This window comes from Chiroxiphia lanceolata, chromosome 5, assembly GCF_009829145.1.
Source record: "Chiroxiphia lanceolata isolate bChiLan1 chromosome 5, bChiLan1.pri, whole genome shotgun sequence".
NCBI lineage: Eukaryota > Metazoa > Chordata > Aves > Passeriformes > Pipridae > Chiroxiphia > Chiroxiphia lanceolata.
Genome location: NC_045641.1, coordinates 39,860,046 through 39,878,054, shown reverse-complemented (window position 1 = coordinate 39,878,054; position 18,009 = coordinate 39,860,046). Strand labels below are relative to the sequence as shown.

At 36.9% G+C, this 18,009-nt stretch overlaps 1 protein-coding gene across 3 annotated transcripts in view; it reads right to left on the bottom strand.

Annotated features, from left to right (window-relative positions):
- The window catches only part of SYT1 (synaptotagmin 1), a 348,639-nt gene that overhangs the window by 68,380 nt on the left and 262,250 nt on the right, over window positions 1-18,009 (bottom strand). For 2 of the 3 annotated variants that reach the window (XM_032688528.1, XM_032688529.1), the window contains 3 exons: window positions 12,977-13,099; window positions 9,566-9,733; window positions 5,630-5,797 (listed from right to left, as the gene is read on the bottom strand). In XM_032688528.1, the coding sequence (XP_032544419.1) occupies window positions 5,630-5,797; window positions 9,566-9,733; window positions 12,977-13,099 (459 nt within the window). The remainder of the gene's footprint in view (window positions 1-5,629; window positions 5,798-9,565; window positions 9,734-12,976; window positions 13,100-18,009) is intronic. The other variant, XM_032688530.1, reaches the window with a different exon arrangement.

The following is an 18,009-nucleotide window of genomic DNA, read 5'->3' as shown; positions in this document are numbered from 1 at the left end:
TCTAGACAGGGAGTTAAGAAAGAGAATACTCAATAAAGGTGTATAGTGGGATTGTCAGCAGTTTGAGTATAAAAGGCAAGAAAAGAAATACATAATTTTAATAACCTGAAACAGTATTCTAACTGTTCTACTCAAATCATATTTTTTCCCTTTAACATCACAACATTTTAACATCTTCAATTTCAAGATGAAAAACAACTAACTAACTGCAAAAGAATTTTAAACCAGGCTTGCTTATTCTCAAACTTGAGAACCTGTTTTGTCCCGTCTTACTATGAAAATCAGTTCATTGGCAGGACAGATCCTGTACTTACAGTGTTGAACAGGCATTCAACACTGTGAGTTTACTCTATGGAACTCTCCACAAAACCTGAAAAACAAAATCCCCTTAGATTTTTAATTTTTAATTGGGCGTGATAAGAACTGAACTTGAGGAAATGCGAACACTATGAAGAAAACATCATGATCCAATGTGCAGCTAAATAAAGGAGACCTCACATTTTAAAATTTGTCTGACACTCTGACAGCATCTCCCTAGGGATAATGATACTTTCGTTCGCAAAGCACTATGCTATCTGCAAAGCTGTAAAAGAACTAAGTGTTATTATCAGAGATGGGAATGGCCTATTAGATCATCTGTCCATCTATCATACAACCATAACAGAAAGTAACAGTGAATTGCTGTTGTACTTTGACAGTGACTTTTGTAAAAATGTCCTTTAACTCTTAACTCTCTGCAAGTTTCAGTGCTAGAGTCAATAAGCTTGGCGGCTCACTAACTTCTATGAAGTATATGAAGGTATTAAATATACCTGTTTCAAGCCCACTTTCCATCTCATTCCTTTAGCTTTTATTTTTTCATGAGGAAGCAAAGAACAATCCTCAGGTATTGCCCACATCAAGCTTCACAGAACTGGTCTTCCACTCTCCAGCTGCAGAATGCTTGCATCTCACCCATTTCCAAGGCAGTAGTGTAGCATTTCTCCTGCTTGAGATTGTGCATCATGTAGGAGAGTGAAGCTGGTGTTTTCCAGCAGACTTCCAACTCAGAAGTCATGTATAAAATATACCCATCACAGTGCACTGTGACATGAGCATGCGTCCATCATGTAACCTATCCATGGTGAATGTCTGATCAGATAATGCACAGAGTCTCATGTGAAGGTGTTATGATCAGGTTCTTAAAATTATTAGAGAGACGCCTCTGCCTGAATTAAGGTGCAAATGAGACCATATGCCAAAGTCAATAGTTTTTATTTAACAGTAAATATGACGTAGAGAGACACAGAAAGAAATAGGAAAAAGAGAGAAATGGGCAGAGAAGGAGAGTGACAGAGAGACAGATTAAATAGAAAAAAAAAAATCACCATTCTGTGGATTCTGACAGCATCTCAAGTTCTTGCCACAGTCCTAATTAGTAGGCATATTTGGGGTGGACTTCAGTGAGCAGTTGCTTCTTTGCACAGTTTGCTGCATTGGACAAAAGTCTTTCAGAGATTTTAACAATATTTAAGCCATTAACCAATACTGGTCTTTCATAAATGACAGTCATAAAAGGTTTGCAGAATTCTTGGTGGCAGATACTGTCAGGTCAAGGATCCTTCTCCTTATGCTTCTCCACTGCTTCCAAGGGAAAGAATTGTTTCTGCTTCTCCTTATATTCCGTAAAATTTCTTGGCATGTTTGCTACAAGAGTTTTTCAATTTAAGTGCCAATATAAGAAAATGTCTGGAGGGAAATCAGCTGAAGTATTCAGAAGATGACTCTCAGTATGATTCACACCTCTGTGAGCAAAGAAGAGGTCTGTCTCGCCTTCTGTACTGCAGTGATAACAGATATTGGATGCAGTGTGTACTCAGATAAAGTTAATGGCAGTGACATCTGGTACATGACAGAGATGAGCAAACTCCTGTGATCTGCTTTTTAACACTCTGTGCCCAAACCATTATATGTCAGACTTGGTAAAAGTGAATAACCTTTCAGTATTTACCACTCGTCCCTCCCATGCTCTCAGTCAAATGAGACTGAAGGACTACTGGTTAAGTCAACTCCATATATTCACAAGGAGACCACAGGTAAAAGCAGACAAGAAAAAAAAGATTCAAGGTATGAAGCTCATTAGTAGTGGTCTCCGCAATATTTAGCAATCATTGCACAGACTTTTACATTCCCAAAGCCCTCTCCCAGTCGTAACAAATGCTCACATAAAGGCTTGTACCTTCAAAGTGCTTCACCAACATAAACATATTAATAAGACCTTTCCCAGAAGAGAAGGCAGTGTCAGAGAAATGCCATTCAAATGGCTGGGCTGTGAGAGGGAGTAGTTCAAATTAGTTCATTAAACCTTCATCCTCTGCCATCAATTTCAAGCCCATTTAGAAAAAATGACAGAAAGTACAGTGGAGCTTTATGAGCAAAAGAAAGAGTAACTACTCATAAAATTATTTTGCCCCCTATGATTGAAATGTTAATTAAATTGTAATTCTATGATGTGCATCAACTGAATTTGACATAAAGAAAGCTAAAAAAAAGATTTTTATACTCTGTTTGACTGAGGCCACCCAGATAGTTCTTTTAACGTGACTGGTGACAATTGCCACTGATGTGCTCTGGTAAACATCTTGTTTAGGTGCCAAAATTAAAACATTAAGGATAGTCTGACATCTGATACTTTATTTCAAAAATATTTAGAATTCGGATTAGCACTAGGTTTCTAAGAACTGCCAAACTTACCTAACCTCTGCAAAGGCAAAAAAGGAAATAAAACCTATCTTCAAATATTGCAGGCCACATACAGAAGTGCTTTTCAAGAACAAATTCATTACACAATTATACCACGTAGAATAGTCTGCAAAAGACTTTCTGGTAGCAATAAAATTACATTTGTCATAAATTTTTGCATGAAATCCAGTTGCTTAGGTTTTAATTTGCTTTTTTAGTAAGCTAGGCCACCATATCATGTTCATAATCACTACCAAGAGACAAGAATGTGTCTGTTGCTACATATCTGGCATAGGTAAATCATGTTAACCTTCATATGTGCGGTGATGTATTTACTAATACTGAAACCAAGGTACTTCTTGATCACAGCTATATCTGCTATGTCAGCTGATAACCCCTTTATGGAGATATGATTTCTGTCCCCTATTTATTATCCCTTAAAATATACTAGAATTTGCTTAGCATCTTTGCTGCAGAGCAGGGACTGGAACATCAAAGATGGTGAGATAGTTGAGTCAAATATGGAATATGAATGACATTTTGTGTGAACATAACTCCCAAACCACTGACAAATGCAACCCTCTTGGTTCTTGGTAGAGATTTCTTTTCCAAATTGGGCTAAGCAATTCTTTGAATCAGGCTCAACATACATATGACAGAAGTGGAGGTTCCATAATGGAGCAGAAATAAGTGAAGACCTTGTGGATTAAATATACTTGGCTGGTGAGTAACTGGCTTCTGTGGGGTCACTTTTTATTTGTACAGTGAGCTAATGAGCTGGTGCAGAAAGGCTACACATAGTATATAGAAAACTAAGATTAAAAAGTCTCCATACAACCTAAGTTATGATATTTTTCCATATTGATTGGATACCTTGTATGCTTATGAACACTGAGATGCAAGAATAAAACAGAAGTTCTCCTGTAGTATGAAAAAATATTTAGGATGTTTGTGTAAGCACAGTTTTTCATGATGTTTCATAAGATCATATTATCTAGCTCCTTACAAATAAAATAGCCATGCTTGGTAGCAACTTCAAAAAGGCCCTATCCAAAAGGTATAAAAATTACAATGGCTTTCCTGCATACATAGTACCCGACATATGAATGAAGGTGAGAGCAACCTAGATTTTGTCTCTACTGCAAACTATTCAAAGCTCTTGTAATACTCTTCTAATATCCAAATACTTCCAGAATTATTAATTTTAATTACCTTCTTTTTTAATAAAAGATATTTTCCAAATCAGAAAGCACTTATGCAAGTAGCTCACACTGCTCAATATCTGCTTCAAGTAACATTTTCACCATATTGCATTAGCAGAGTATGAACTTTCTGAAGCTGTTGCAGAAAAGTGACTGAGATTTAACTGTGGATGTTAACTAGAAGACTTAAGAGGCAATGTTCTATGCCACAAGACAGGTGAAATCCCACACTAATCTATAACATGTTATCTGTCAGCTGCATATGGGGATATAATTGTTTATTTTCTTAAAGCTTGAAGTTATACTACAAGGGTAAAGTTTCAATTCCTCTTTGTGTAGTATTTGGCTTATTATATGTGTTTTGATACAGAAAAACATGAAACACTTTGAAATCATACATAATATTGCAACAGAAGACCAATTTGCTGCTTAATAAAATTTCATATTTCCAGCTTTCAGGTGGGCTGAGGCTTTAAAGGAACAGGGCCTTCGAACTACAAACCTCCTTTTTCTCTTTTTTTCATTTTCATATTTGGCTCTAAGAGTGAAAGAAAAATGTCCCATATAGCAAGGGTACCAATGTACCCTGTAAGTGCTGTCATTATGTAAAAATGCCGTCACTATGACAAAATGTCATACAGAAAAGTCTCAGTGTAGCAGTGGCTTTCAAATCAATAAGCAGTTGAAAAAAGCCATCTCAAAATACAGTCTTTAAAAACAAACACTCAAAAAGGCAACACTGAAATCTACCATTTTTGGAAATCTGAGAAGCCTGCATGGCTGCATTTTTTGGAGCTTTTAGTCTAAATCCAATATTCAGGTTTTTTCACTTGTAAGAAGGAAAGATTTCATTCAGATTGTCCCTTTAATTACAGAAATTAGGGTTTGAATCCAAAGCAGCTTATTATCTAAATTAGACGATGAGAAACTCAGACTCACGATTCCCTCTCCTTAACAAGAGCAGTGAAGTACACCATGCACTTTGACTGTTATGAGTAGGTGAAGTACTATCTGTCGATCAAAAGGAAAAATAACGTAAAAATGAATACAAAATGGTCTTATAATAAGCAGAAAGTTGGATGTATTAGTATGAACAACCTCCTAGGATGCACAATTTGGTGATAAAATATTTCCAAGAAGTGTCTTGTGTACATGTAGCACTACATCTACGAATCCATAGGATGTTGACATAGAGACAAAAATAAAAAAGATGATAAATATTTAAGTGAGATGCCATTCCAAGGTTTTTGTAAAATTCATAATTCTAATCAATGGATATTTTTGCATATCAGCTCAATAGAACTAAAAGATATTTCAATGAAAACCTACCATTATCATCATGCACAATAACATGTCTTGAGATGCAAACACTGAGAACCACAAATAAACCTAAATGCACACCACTTTTACAATGCAAATACAAATTCTACATACCCAAACTGCACCAATTCAAGAAAAAGTAAAATTCATGAAAACTTTTTTAATATGTTGCACAAAGTATCATTGATCGGATTAGCAAAGGAGAATGTCCCACTCAATGAGTATTGGAAAAGATGTTTATCAAAAATGTATCAGGTGAAGCAAGTCTGAGAAATGCTGATAACAGATGGGAGCTGTCTCAGCAAAAAAAAAAATGTTGCTAGTTTGTCTGTTTCTCCAGCTGAGGATAAAAGTGTCCTGGGGGGAAAAAGTCTGATTTTTCTTACCTCTTCTTTCTCTGCACTTTGCAAGTCCCTCCACTCCTCAGTGACATGACCGAAGTCCACTGTGTTCATTGCAACTTTATATTCCCCAATGATATCGTGTTTGGAGAAACGATCAAAGTCATAAACTGCCATCACTAAAGTTTTTCCACCCAGCTCAGAGTATGGCACCTGCAAAGATGAGAAAATGACAAACTCCACATCTGAGACAATAAAGATTGGTCCACTACAATGCAAATCTATTTCTTTGGTTTGTCAGCTGTCATCTCAGGTAAATTGAACTGCAGAGAAAATTATGAGGTGTATTTGTTTCAGAGTCACCAGACGCGGTATTTCTTGAGACAAGGCTCTGGCACTTGATAGAACAATGTGGCAGCTCACTCATCACTCCTGGGTTTTTCTCATTCTACTTCCAATCATTTTGTGGGTGATGAAACTGAAACAAGAAGCCCAATTATTTGCACTGAAGAGACATGAACTTTTGACACAATGGTGTCTTTTCCTCAATAATTCACCCATCATCACTCAGAGATAGGTAGCTCCCAGATTGATGTAAAAAACAGAACTGGCTTACTGTATCTGACACAAAGTAATTAGACGCTAAACAGTTCTCTTACAGTACCACTACCTATTACTTACCAAGGCATATTTTTCATTATTACACCTTTCACATGGTAGACACTAAGGTGCTTTCTAAGTCACAGTGTATAGCTAGAAACTGTGGTGGCAGAAGGCCAAGTTCTGACTAATTCTGCAGCTGTTCTGATGTGGTTCAGACAGATGCTGTGGGTTAGGATGTTTATAAGTCACATTTTTAATATTCAGATAGAGACAAGCAGTTCAGGTAAGCTACACTTGAGTGGCTGTTTGAAAAGGTCTGACTTAGGAACTGTTTGGATATATGTGAACACTTGGTCAATCTGAATATATTCTGCAAGTATAAACAGTTTCCATGGGCTTCATTAAACATTTATCTATTAATTGTCTATATATAAAGAGAAATGGAAGCATAGCATTATCATTGTCCTTGTTAACCTCTGCATATTCCGGTTTATTTAAACTCTAGGACTGTTGTCTTCTGTTACTGTTTGGCTTCCACTTGCTTCTTAAAATAACTTACTAATAACATGAGTAGTTTTCCTTTTACATAACATGTTATATAATGTTTAAAATAAGCTAATCAAACTGAGAGCCAGGTCTAGCTTCTATTATCAAGTAGAATAGTTTCAGTAGTACACGGTTGTATATTTTCGTAAATACTACAGCAAAATCTATTTTCATTCTGTAACTTATTTGTAGCTTCTAAAAAGCTACAGAAGGTAATTATATGTGGAAGGAAAAATTCTAAATAATGTTAGTTTTATTTTTACACAGCCTCAAAAACAGAAGAAGAAAAATGTTCTAAAGTTTATTTTTCTGTTCGTTTACACTAGATCCTGGTCATTTGGAATGCATGCAAAGGCTACATTCATCATTATTTACTTTTTGGTAATCATTAACTTGACCTCAGTAAAGCTCATTTAAGCTATCTGCCTTTTGAAATCCTTCCTTCATTCATTACCTCTAAAGTAGTTTCAGCCTCCGTCTTTGTTCTGACTACCAAGGATGGCCTCCGCTTTTGTGAAGGATTGCTCCCTCTCCCTGCTTTCTGCTCAGACACAGTCAGTCTTTTGACTTAAAGCAGGTGACACAGACAATGTCATTCCTCTAGACATGAACCCTCTTCCCACTTTGGACCTGAGGAGGAATACCTCCTGGTGTAGTCCAGCTAGGATTTCTTGGTTTCCTTTTGGCAGTGCAGAGTGGGGATACAATTCAGACAGCTGAAGCCTGGTAAACACTTGCACCCTGGAACAGCACCATGGATGTCTGAGAAAAAGAAATGAAAAAGGGACTACCACAGGGAACCACCCAAAGAAGGGAAGAAAAAAAGTTCAGGGCTCAAGATGCAATACAGCAGAAACATAAGTCATCTCATTCCCATTAGCCCTCCATTGGGAGGAAGGCAGGCAGCTCACAGCTGTGCCCTGGGAGAAGGCAGCAAAATGGGCCTGGGCTGCCTGGTGGGCAGTGCTGCCAGAGAGACGGGAAGGATGCCAACAGAAGATGTACACCACCTGAAGTGGGTCACAGGAATAAAGCTCTACCCAAGTAAACACGATATTGTCAATAGTTCCCATGGAAGTTATTATTACAGTTGCAGCACTAGTTAAATGGTCATTTGTGGTTTTCACAGTAGCCCTTAGAACAATGACAGTACTTGGCATCCTCTGTTGGTTTTCTCTCAAGTACAGACCACAGTATGCAGGGGATAATCAGTACCATATTGGGATGTGCTTAAACACTCTATCAGGTCCTGTGTGGAAAGCAAACTATTCTCTGGAGCACAGAATTTGAATATTAAAGATGAGACTTACAACAAGTAGACACTATAGCCCAGGAGTGGCTGATCTGATTTATAATTTGTGTTTTCATCTTAGATGACAGCATTATTGGTTCTTTCTTTGCTTTTGTGAGCTGCATGGGAATATGCAATTTAGAACTCTGTTTTCTTTTAAATACTCTCCTAGGAAAGCTCGAGAAAAAAATAACTCCCCACAAAAGATTACTTTTATGAACATCTTCAAGGAAAGAATAAGCTTATATATGCAGTAGTAGTTGTGTCCTCCAGGGATATCTTTCTCATTGAATGATTTCATAGCCTGAGTCTTTCACTATTCCTGTTTTCAATCTGTAGCTGTCATTATAAGATTGGGCACAGAGAGAAAGGCCTAAAGTAACAGCAGAGGAGCTAAGAGAAGCCCTGTGAAACATGCTGTATAGTATTCCTTTATTGTATTTAACTGGAGCTTAAATGTGGCTACAGTTTTAGAAAAACACTAATAATATATGTTATTGGAAAGATGTAAATACTGCTATATGAGCCTTAGCTAGATTTATTTAGTTCATATGTTATTAAACCTGACACAGGATTTCATATGTAAAGTAGCATGGCAAAGAACTGCTATGACAAAGTCTAGCAAGATTAATATGCCATATTGTCCTCACCTATTTACCTTCCTCGAGTTTTAACTCATTTTTGAGGAAAAGAAATATTATACTGAATGCCATTAAACCGGACTACAAAGTTATTTAAAGAGTGTTGGTCTAGTGTAAGAATTGATATGCCTGCAGCTAAATCCAGATACCAAACTACAGGTAAGGTATTAAGGAAAAGTTTATTCCAAAGTCAGAAACCCTAAATACACTGATAAAATCATAGCAGGTGAAAGAGCAGCCCAGGAAACCCGTTTTTGTGCTTTTATAACAATACCTTTCGCATCTGCATAACTTCAAGGCTGTATTCTCCCCTGTGCTTTTATGGTCTCCATCTCCCCCAGCAGGGGCCTCAGGCATGTCTGTGAGTACTTTTAGCTCTTCTTGCAACAGGGGAGATAACTTCTCAAAACAGGCAGGCAGAGAAATAGATAGCACTATTCATGGGAAAGAATATTCTCCCACACTGGGTTTTTCCTAGGCCTAGTTCTCCTAGTAGTGAAAGCCTCCTCGAGTGAAAACTGTTTTTCCTCCTCAAATAAATTTTCTGTCTATGACTTTCTGTCCCTACATGTAGTAAAATTTACATGACATTTGTCAAAGTGTCACTGTTTTCTGAATTTCTTGTACATTTTATTTACTACATTTATTTATCATTTTGCACATAAAATATGGATCAGATTGTCATACATTGGGTTAACCAAAGCGCCTAAAATCAAACTGTGCCTTTTAAACCTACTGAAGGCTGAGCCTACATTATAAGAAGATTGAGTATCACAGGTTTCTACAACATAAAAAATCACTACACTGCAGTTACCAACTAACTAAGACATCTAAATCCATAGCCAAGCATGAGACACATAGTGGTTAAATATGAAAGTTTCAATAATTATCAAGAACTACCTTGAAAGTAAATTGCTCATTGAAAACAGGGTTAAGGGTCTTTCTGTGGACTTTTGTTTCATATTTCTTCTTCTTATCAGGCAGTAGGAAGACTTTTACATAGGGATCAGATGTACCACCCATATCTAATGCAGGCAGCTCAGCTGCTTGAATAATCCCAACAAGAAGCTGAAAAGAGAGACAAACAGCACAATGAAATTTCAAATAGATATATCTCTGTAACAGAGATATACACATGCAGACTCTATTTTTGGTCTATGAGAAACTATTGCCCTGCCCCCCCCCTCCATTTTTCAAGGAAGGCAAATGAAGCAACACTACTGACTTTAGAAAACCAATTATGGCAGATTCAGACTGTACAAAGGCTGCTTTATAGCAGAAAAGAGGTTTTCAAAGGGCAGCTGATTACAGCTAAATACAGACTTCATCTTTTTAAAGACTGCAATCAAATAACTTTCAATTGCTCTCTCCGCTTGTGCATTATTTTTCTATGCTGAGCACCATGAATAGAAATCACATTATTAAACAATCAACAATGTCTAATTTTGACTACAAAATTTGTATTCTAAACCCCCAACACATAACCTTCCCCCCAAACCAAACACAAAAAGGTGATAAAATCAAATGCAAATCCTCTGGAGGAGCTTTACTGAAAACAAATGGATCTTTCAGTCTTCCTTATATTTAAGTTCTCTTGCTGTGTATACAGATGGGATCAGTCAGTAATTTAAAGACGGCGTTTTCAAAAAATACTCCATGAAAACTAACCTTTGGTAATCTAATCCTAGTAACAATTTGTAATTTCATTGCAAAACAGAAAAATTAGTTTTTAAATCACTTATACACTTATAAAAATAAAACTGAAGCACAGATGAAACTTGTAAATGCCTTGGTCATTTTTTAAGTGTTATAAATGAAGGCTCATGTTACATTATGTTATGTCATGTAATGTCATCTAATCTAGACATCCCAGCCTATATTAGGCCTCATCAGCATAATGGAACTGAGAAAAAGAAAATACTTTTAATCCTGTTCCACAGATACAGAACTAAGGTAAACATTGAAATGAGTCTTCAAGGTCATTCTGAAGACAACATATTAAGAACTAGGAATGAAATCTGAGAATATTTTCTTCAAAATCAGTGCTTCAGTCACAATATATTTGCTTCTCTCATGGATGAATTGTTTAAAATTGGAAACAGAGGCTCTAACAATTGGAATACAGAACAATATAGTCAATCTAGGAAAGAAGCTTCTGGCTTATGAGAGATTCCTGAAAGTTAGACTTATTTTTACCAGTTTTAAATTTACAATATGGCCTGCATGCTTTCCCTCCTATAGGACTCTTAAGCTCAATGAAACATTTTCCTTTAGTTGTATGAAACATTTCTTCTTTTCTCTCTCATTCTTATTCTAGATGCATAACGCTTCATAAATACATAGATAGGCTCAGGATCTACATCAAGTTTTTCACATCAAAGAGTGAAAAACAAGGCTATGATTTTTAGTTAACAGAGTGGAAAAGCAGTTCAATTCCCCTTTACAATTTCTCTCCCTAAAACTGAGGCACAGTGCTCTGGAGAGTACATCGGTCATCTTGTCTCCATTTGTAACCCTGTGCAATACATTAGCCAAATTTTAGGACTGTAGTTTCATGCCACTGCACTATACTAACCCAAGTGAACCCCCTCTCCTACTCTTTTATATCATCTATCCTTCAACAAATTCTAAGCTGCAACATAGTTTAGAGTAGCAAAATAAAATAGGAATACATAACTCAAATAATTTATTATGTTAATTAAATACAACACATATTTACAGATTTGTGGTCCTTCCACCTATTTCCCTTTTATGGTTCACAAAATCAACACTTCCTTTAATAAAATTCACACAGAAAATTTGTTTTCATATTCTAAGGAAACTGAAATCCATTTGTCAGAACACATTTGCTGCTTTTCCTTTACCCCTCTTTAAATCTTCTGCTTCTGAAGGGTCTAACATCTCATACTGATTTCATACTGATTTCAAGTAGGATCAGTGTGACTCATCACATGGCCAGGGAATTTGCTCTGGGAGTTGAGGAAAAGCTCCTTTAACCACAGTTTCTTCAAAGGTTTCAAAACTCTTTTTAGCTCTTGCATTGAAAACCAAGCACTGATAGTTAGAAGACAGCTGAAAATACAGGCAAATACTATTTATTATGCCAGGTCATAGCTGTGTGTAAATACCCTCCTACTGACAGAGAAATTTTTCTTAATTTTTCTCTTATTTTGTCTTGCAACAATTAAAAGTACCAGATTCCATGAAAAGCATCAAATAAAGTATATGAATGTGGAAATAAATCACAACTACATGTGGAGGTCTGTTCAGGTGATTAATAAAAATTAACTGGGATTTAAGTTCAAAAGTAATTTCTTTCCATAAACAGGAAAGAATTATGTGGTTTTGACTGAAATTGTCAAAAAATGAAATGCAGGATAATGTGTTCTCAAGTTTACTGAAAGATATGCAGCAGAAGTGAAGAACTTAGAAGTGTTGGTGTACTTTGTGCCAAAGTTAAGCACTGTGAATTTTAATGTAAGGCTGTGAATTGGTATAATTGACAAAAGTCATCCCTGGCAAAGAGGCCAGGGAGGGGAATTAAATATGAGCTAGTTCAGGATGTGGCCAGGCCTGTTAAGTAGGTTGATTTTAGGTCTACATCACATTACAGTACCTATTTATTCTGAAAACTTGGGTAAGTTTGGTCTTACCAAAGTTTGGTCTTACCAGCTTCAGAGTAGGGTACTGAATAATTATCAGTCCTTAACTTCTTGTTCAACTTTCCTGTTTTTTTTTTTTGGGTGCTGACCTGTTCATTTAACTTTTATTCCAAACTAGAATTTTCTTGGCTATTAAGTGTACTTTCATGGAGAGCAACAGAACCTGATGCAGCTAGTTATTACAGCAAAGTGCACACTTGATGAAGCGAGAGAAAGGAATTTCTGGCAATCTTACCAACTTGCTAAAAGACACACAGTGAACCAACTTACCTTTACGTCCCTCTTTTCCCTTCCATATATGTTTGCTTACATTTTAAATACCTGAAGGCTGAAACTACATTTTAGTCTCTGCATACACACTCCATAATGTAATGTGGGTGGACATTGATTGGTGATGTCTTAATATAAGTTATTAATAACCATGAGATAAAACTGTGTCTTCAGTTTTTGATTAAAGATGTAATATAAACTTCAAGTACATTCAATAGCAATTTAGTAGTACCTCTGTAATGAATATTCTATCTTGCTTTCTCCCTTTACTCTATGCAAGCAGCAAGGATTTCAGAAATATCTACTGTAACTAAATGTATGACTTCATTCTCCTCCTGCACACACAGAAATGAAATGTTACAAGTTGGTTATTTCAAACCTGATTGTTCTGGAAGTCATAATCCAAAGAATATTGGATTTTCCCTAGCTTCTCAACTTCTTTGGGTTCTTCCTTCTCTTCCCCATCAGTCAGCCCAGTCTCAGCATCATCATCCTTAAGAGCCTAGAAAGAAGGAATGTAATATTCATAAATGAGGCAAGCTGTTAAGTACAATTTAAAAAAGATACTGTGCTCAAATCTATTTTAAAGCCATTAAAAGCAAGCATGACAGCGGAAATTCAAATATGCAGTTTACATATATATTCATACTTTTTGGGTTGCTCAAGAAGATGTTATAAATCAGCAAGCAAGCAATGGAAGTAGGAAGAATGCTCCTTGGGCTATAACAAGCAAGGATTGTTATAAAACCTGAAAGTAGAAACAAAATATCATCTCGATGTAAAAAAAAAAGTTCTTCTGGGCTCAAACGGGCTCTTAAAGAGGCACAAGGAGGCAAACATGCTATTAAATAAGCAAAGTCACGCATTCATTCAACTTAAGAATATCTTGACAACGTCAACCCTTTTTGTGCATGCTGTGAATTGTTTGCACCTCGCAACATGTTTCCGTAAGACTACTATGATCAAGAGCATGTGCTGTGGATGAGCTCTTCCTACAATCATGTGCCAAACATTTTTCATGTTTATTTAGAATGAATATGGAAGCAAAGTTTCTACCATGCCATTAGCAAATGCATGTTCCTCCTTTTCCCTCCCTCCCGAGACCAATTTCCTTTTTATTCATTCTCACTATAAAGCTTGGCTGAACCAAATTGATTGCAAGTTGATTTTAGTTTGCTTAGAAACAAACACAGAGAAATACAGAACTGCTTACATCTTTGCCTATGGAATAAACCCTGTTTTTTTAAAGGATACCTCAGTTATCTTAGATTTTATATATAATTCAAATACTAAAGGATATTTTTTCTGTACCAGAAAGCAGAAGTATTTGCACTGTGGGAAAGGAAATTCATACAATTATTAAACCATATGAACCATACCTAACTATGTAGATCTTATTCCAGTACATTCTTATCTGAGTAAGAACTGAAAATGGGCAAAAGTGATGAGGTAAATAGCAAAAAAATGTGGAAAATGTGAAAGTAAGTTGAGAGTGTGAAAACACAGAATCAATACTGAGCATTCATCCAGAATTGCAGAATTGTTGGTTGCATGTTATAGTAAACAGTATGCTTGTCTCTAAGTCCCCTATCTGGATGAAGGTTCTTTCTACATGGAGCTTCTACCTGTACAAACAAGACTACTAAGTGCCAGAACAAGATTTATTCTCTCTTTTTCACAGTGTGACATAGTCTTAAGAAACATACAGCATTTCTAAACTACAGGTTGCAGCTGGGACTCTCTATCTGAAGAGATAGCAAGGCCAGAAAGTAGCTATATACACGCTAATAGTGGCTGAAGAAAGAATGAATGTGAAAGCACTAATATCCTCACTCAGCCCTGAACACAGTAGGGGCCATGCAACAGTTATGTGGGGTTGGTAAGAAGAAAGATTGATCTCTGAAGTAGAAAATGCCACTTTTCAGAAGCCAGACCTAAATTCAAAAGGTCAGACTGCATGGTATTAAGCAATTATTTCTCTACTTTTTGAAACAAGTGAGAAATTCTGCTGGCATAGCTCAACTGAAATCAACGCAACAGCATTGATTTATGCAAGTTGAGGAGCTGGGTCTCAGGTAAATATCTGAATGTTAGTGAGTGATGGACCTTTTACCAGGAACATAAATTACAGTGTACCTGGATGAGATTGGTGGGAAAGGTTGGTAGTGGATGAGAATCACCTGTGAGACTGGAAGAGTAATACTTTTTGAACTAAACCATTTCTATCTGGAAGGGCTGAACTGCCTGAAATGAAATTTGGTTTGAGACATTTTAATCTCTGAGCTGCTAGCAAGTTCCCTGACTGTAGCGCAACATTTTTGTTAGTGCAACAAGAAGTGTTCAAGAGACACTGGAAAACTGACAGGCTCTTTGACAGACCATATGTGGGACTGTCAGGATACCGAGCGATGTGATTATGCCAAACACCCTTGCTTTCACTGGTAATAAAAATAAGCTTAAGGTTTTGTGATCAAACAAAAAGAAGATGTGACTCAATCCCACTGAAGCAACCAGATTTATCTAAGCCTGGAGACAACAGGAAGCTGTAAGTCAGGGTGGGATGTTAACTCTAAGATCCACTGCTCTGAATGATCCCAGGAACGTCCTAAAAGAAGACTCCATGATAAAAGACTGATATATAGCTTCAGCATATTATTGTTTCTGGGATAAGTACTGGATTTGCTGCTGTTCCATCTACTTTTGACCTGGATTTTGTTTGAGAGGAACTATCCTATGGCCAGTCCTGAGGGATAAAAGTGAGAATGCAAAAAGAACCTTATATGTTAATTTCTAGGTATGTGGAATTTGTAACTGCTGCATCATATCCACACTCTTCTCTAGGAGAGCTATATACTCTTCTGCAAAGCTGATCAGTCCAGGAGGTAATGGACCTGTGGGTAAATCAAAGTGAAAAAAGTTCTTACTGTGACTAAGGAATGTATAATGGAAAGCTAACATCCCTCTTGTAAAGGAGTTTTGAAGTGCAGGCAGAAAACACTGGATGGCTGAGAAACTCTTCTCCACAGGTTATGAGAAGCCTATTGGAAGGTGAAAGTTATTTCCAGAGGGGATGGAAAACATTGCACGTTACTGACATCAGCTGAGGAGCTACATGATTCTTCTTGACCTTGACTGAGAAACACTGAACTGCTAAGAAAAACACTAAGAAAGAAATAGTGTTTGGATATGGACGAAGTTGTGGCATGGGGGAAGACGTGACAAATTATTATCTCTACAGCAGTATGTAAATAATAGTTTTTACCGTGAAGAGAGAAATTTGCTTTCAGACTACAGGCCAATGCTTTAAGAAGAAGAAGTTGAGTCAAAGGAAGCACAAGAGTTTCTCATGTTTGATTCAGCTGCTGAGTTTCAAAGAGGAAGAACTGGATTGCTTCAAAGTACTTGAAACACCCCAGAGGGATTTTAATTTTGTACTGAGATTCTCTGAAAGATCAATATTTAATGGAATAGTACTGCAACTCTCAATTTATAGTACACTGTAACACACTATATTGTGTCTTACTGATGTATTGCTACAATCAAAATAAGCAGCTATATTTTATTTGTTTTAGAAACAATAAAATATTTTTAATTATAAACCAGCTTTTTCCTCAAGCCCTCTTCAACTGATAAACGGTAACTGGAAAGCCTGGATTTAGATGCAGAGAAACATAAGTCTTGCCTTTCCTAGTATTTCCTTTAACTTCATGACATTTTAAATGCTTTATCTGTGAAATACGCAACATGGAAATGCATTATTGCATTGTGCTGAAGACCAGGTTTCTCTCTTCTAATTTAGGATGACTGCTGAACTTCACTCAAGTGGTTTCTTCGTTTCTGCGTAACATATGCAGAAACACACAACAGTGAAACATCTATATCCTTCCACATGTGTATAAGCATCTGAAAAATGTAGGCTTATATATAAGCAGGTGTAGGAATGTACAAAAGAAAGTGTTAATCCAGTATAACCATTACAAGGTGATACATCTGCATCTAATGAAATCAGTAAGTGGGAAAAGTTACTTTGTGCCAGGGATCATAACAGAGCCACACAATATACAATAAATGCTTTCTTAGACCTGGAAGACAAAATTAATTTTTGAGCCACCTCTCAATCTATATTTGAATGAACTATGCAAACTAGTTCTAACCAAGGCTGCAGACATAAATCTACATATGGCATTAGGATTCTCTTCTCTGTGCCATGTTTAGTTAATTGTTTTCAAGCTCATCTACTCTGCAGTGATTCATATAACAAAAAGGGCTAAATTACAGCAATCTGGGGATCCACTGTTCGGTCTGCTGGTTGTTTCTTCTGCAACATAAATAAGAGTGGTTTTGCAGCCTCCTCTTTTCTTCTGAGTCGTTAAAGGAAATGCTTAATTTTATTTTTTTTTGTAGATGCATCTTTTGCATTAAAAAAGGAACAAAACCCCAAAGGTCCTTATAATTGCAGCTCTGCAAACTCCACACCCTTCAGTGGGTTTTTACATTCCTGAGTTTTGTCACTCTCTTATTCCCCTTGCTGACAAAAGCCTCTCCAGTGATACTGCCTCCTGACACTGCAAACATTCCTTGCTTCCAGCTGAGTTCCATCAAAACCCCTGCACCTTGCCACTGAGTTTACCACATTACTATCCACCACAAACCAGAGAAGAGATTCTGGGTCTTAAATCAACTTTATGTAGACTTTCACTTAATCCCTTCCCAAATTATGTGTAGAAAATGGGAGGGTCTGCAAGGGTTTTTGCTCAGTTGCTCTCTGGTTGCCTCCAGATTCCACATGTGCCCAAGCTTGAGGAAAGCAAAGTGGGAGGAGACTCATGTAACAAAACTGCTGGGGGAGCAAGTGTACTTCCTTGCCTCCTGAGGAGAGAGGCAGAGGCCGCAAGCATGTTTGAGTCTCCAAGAGGATGCAAAGATCCACAGAGGTGTACTTTAGACTTTGATTCTGGTCTCAGTTATCATATTCATGTCACAAATTATTTAAAATGCAAAGTGTCTTTCACTGTTACATGTAAAGAAATGCTTTCATTGACAGAGTTTTTAGTGTTCCTTCCATGCTTTTAAGGAAATAAGTTATCAGTAAGCAAGAGAGACACTGGGAAGGAAAACAAAACACTGACTGCAGCCTGTAAGTTTGTTTGTTGCATGGTGCACGTTGCTGTCCTGAGTTCCATCTCCACCTGCCCTATCCATCACTCCTTTTGTTCACATGGTGAAGGGGATATTTTTTTTTACGTGAATGATGCCCAGTCCTCAGGCTTGTGCAATGCCTGCTGAGCTGAATGGAAGAAAACAATATCATTTTGTAGCAAGAATGTTCTGTGCCATGTCCAACAATTAATTTATCAGAAAGACAATTTTTCCTCCACACCTAGGAATGACTGCATTTCCACTAATGGTGGT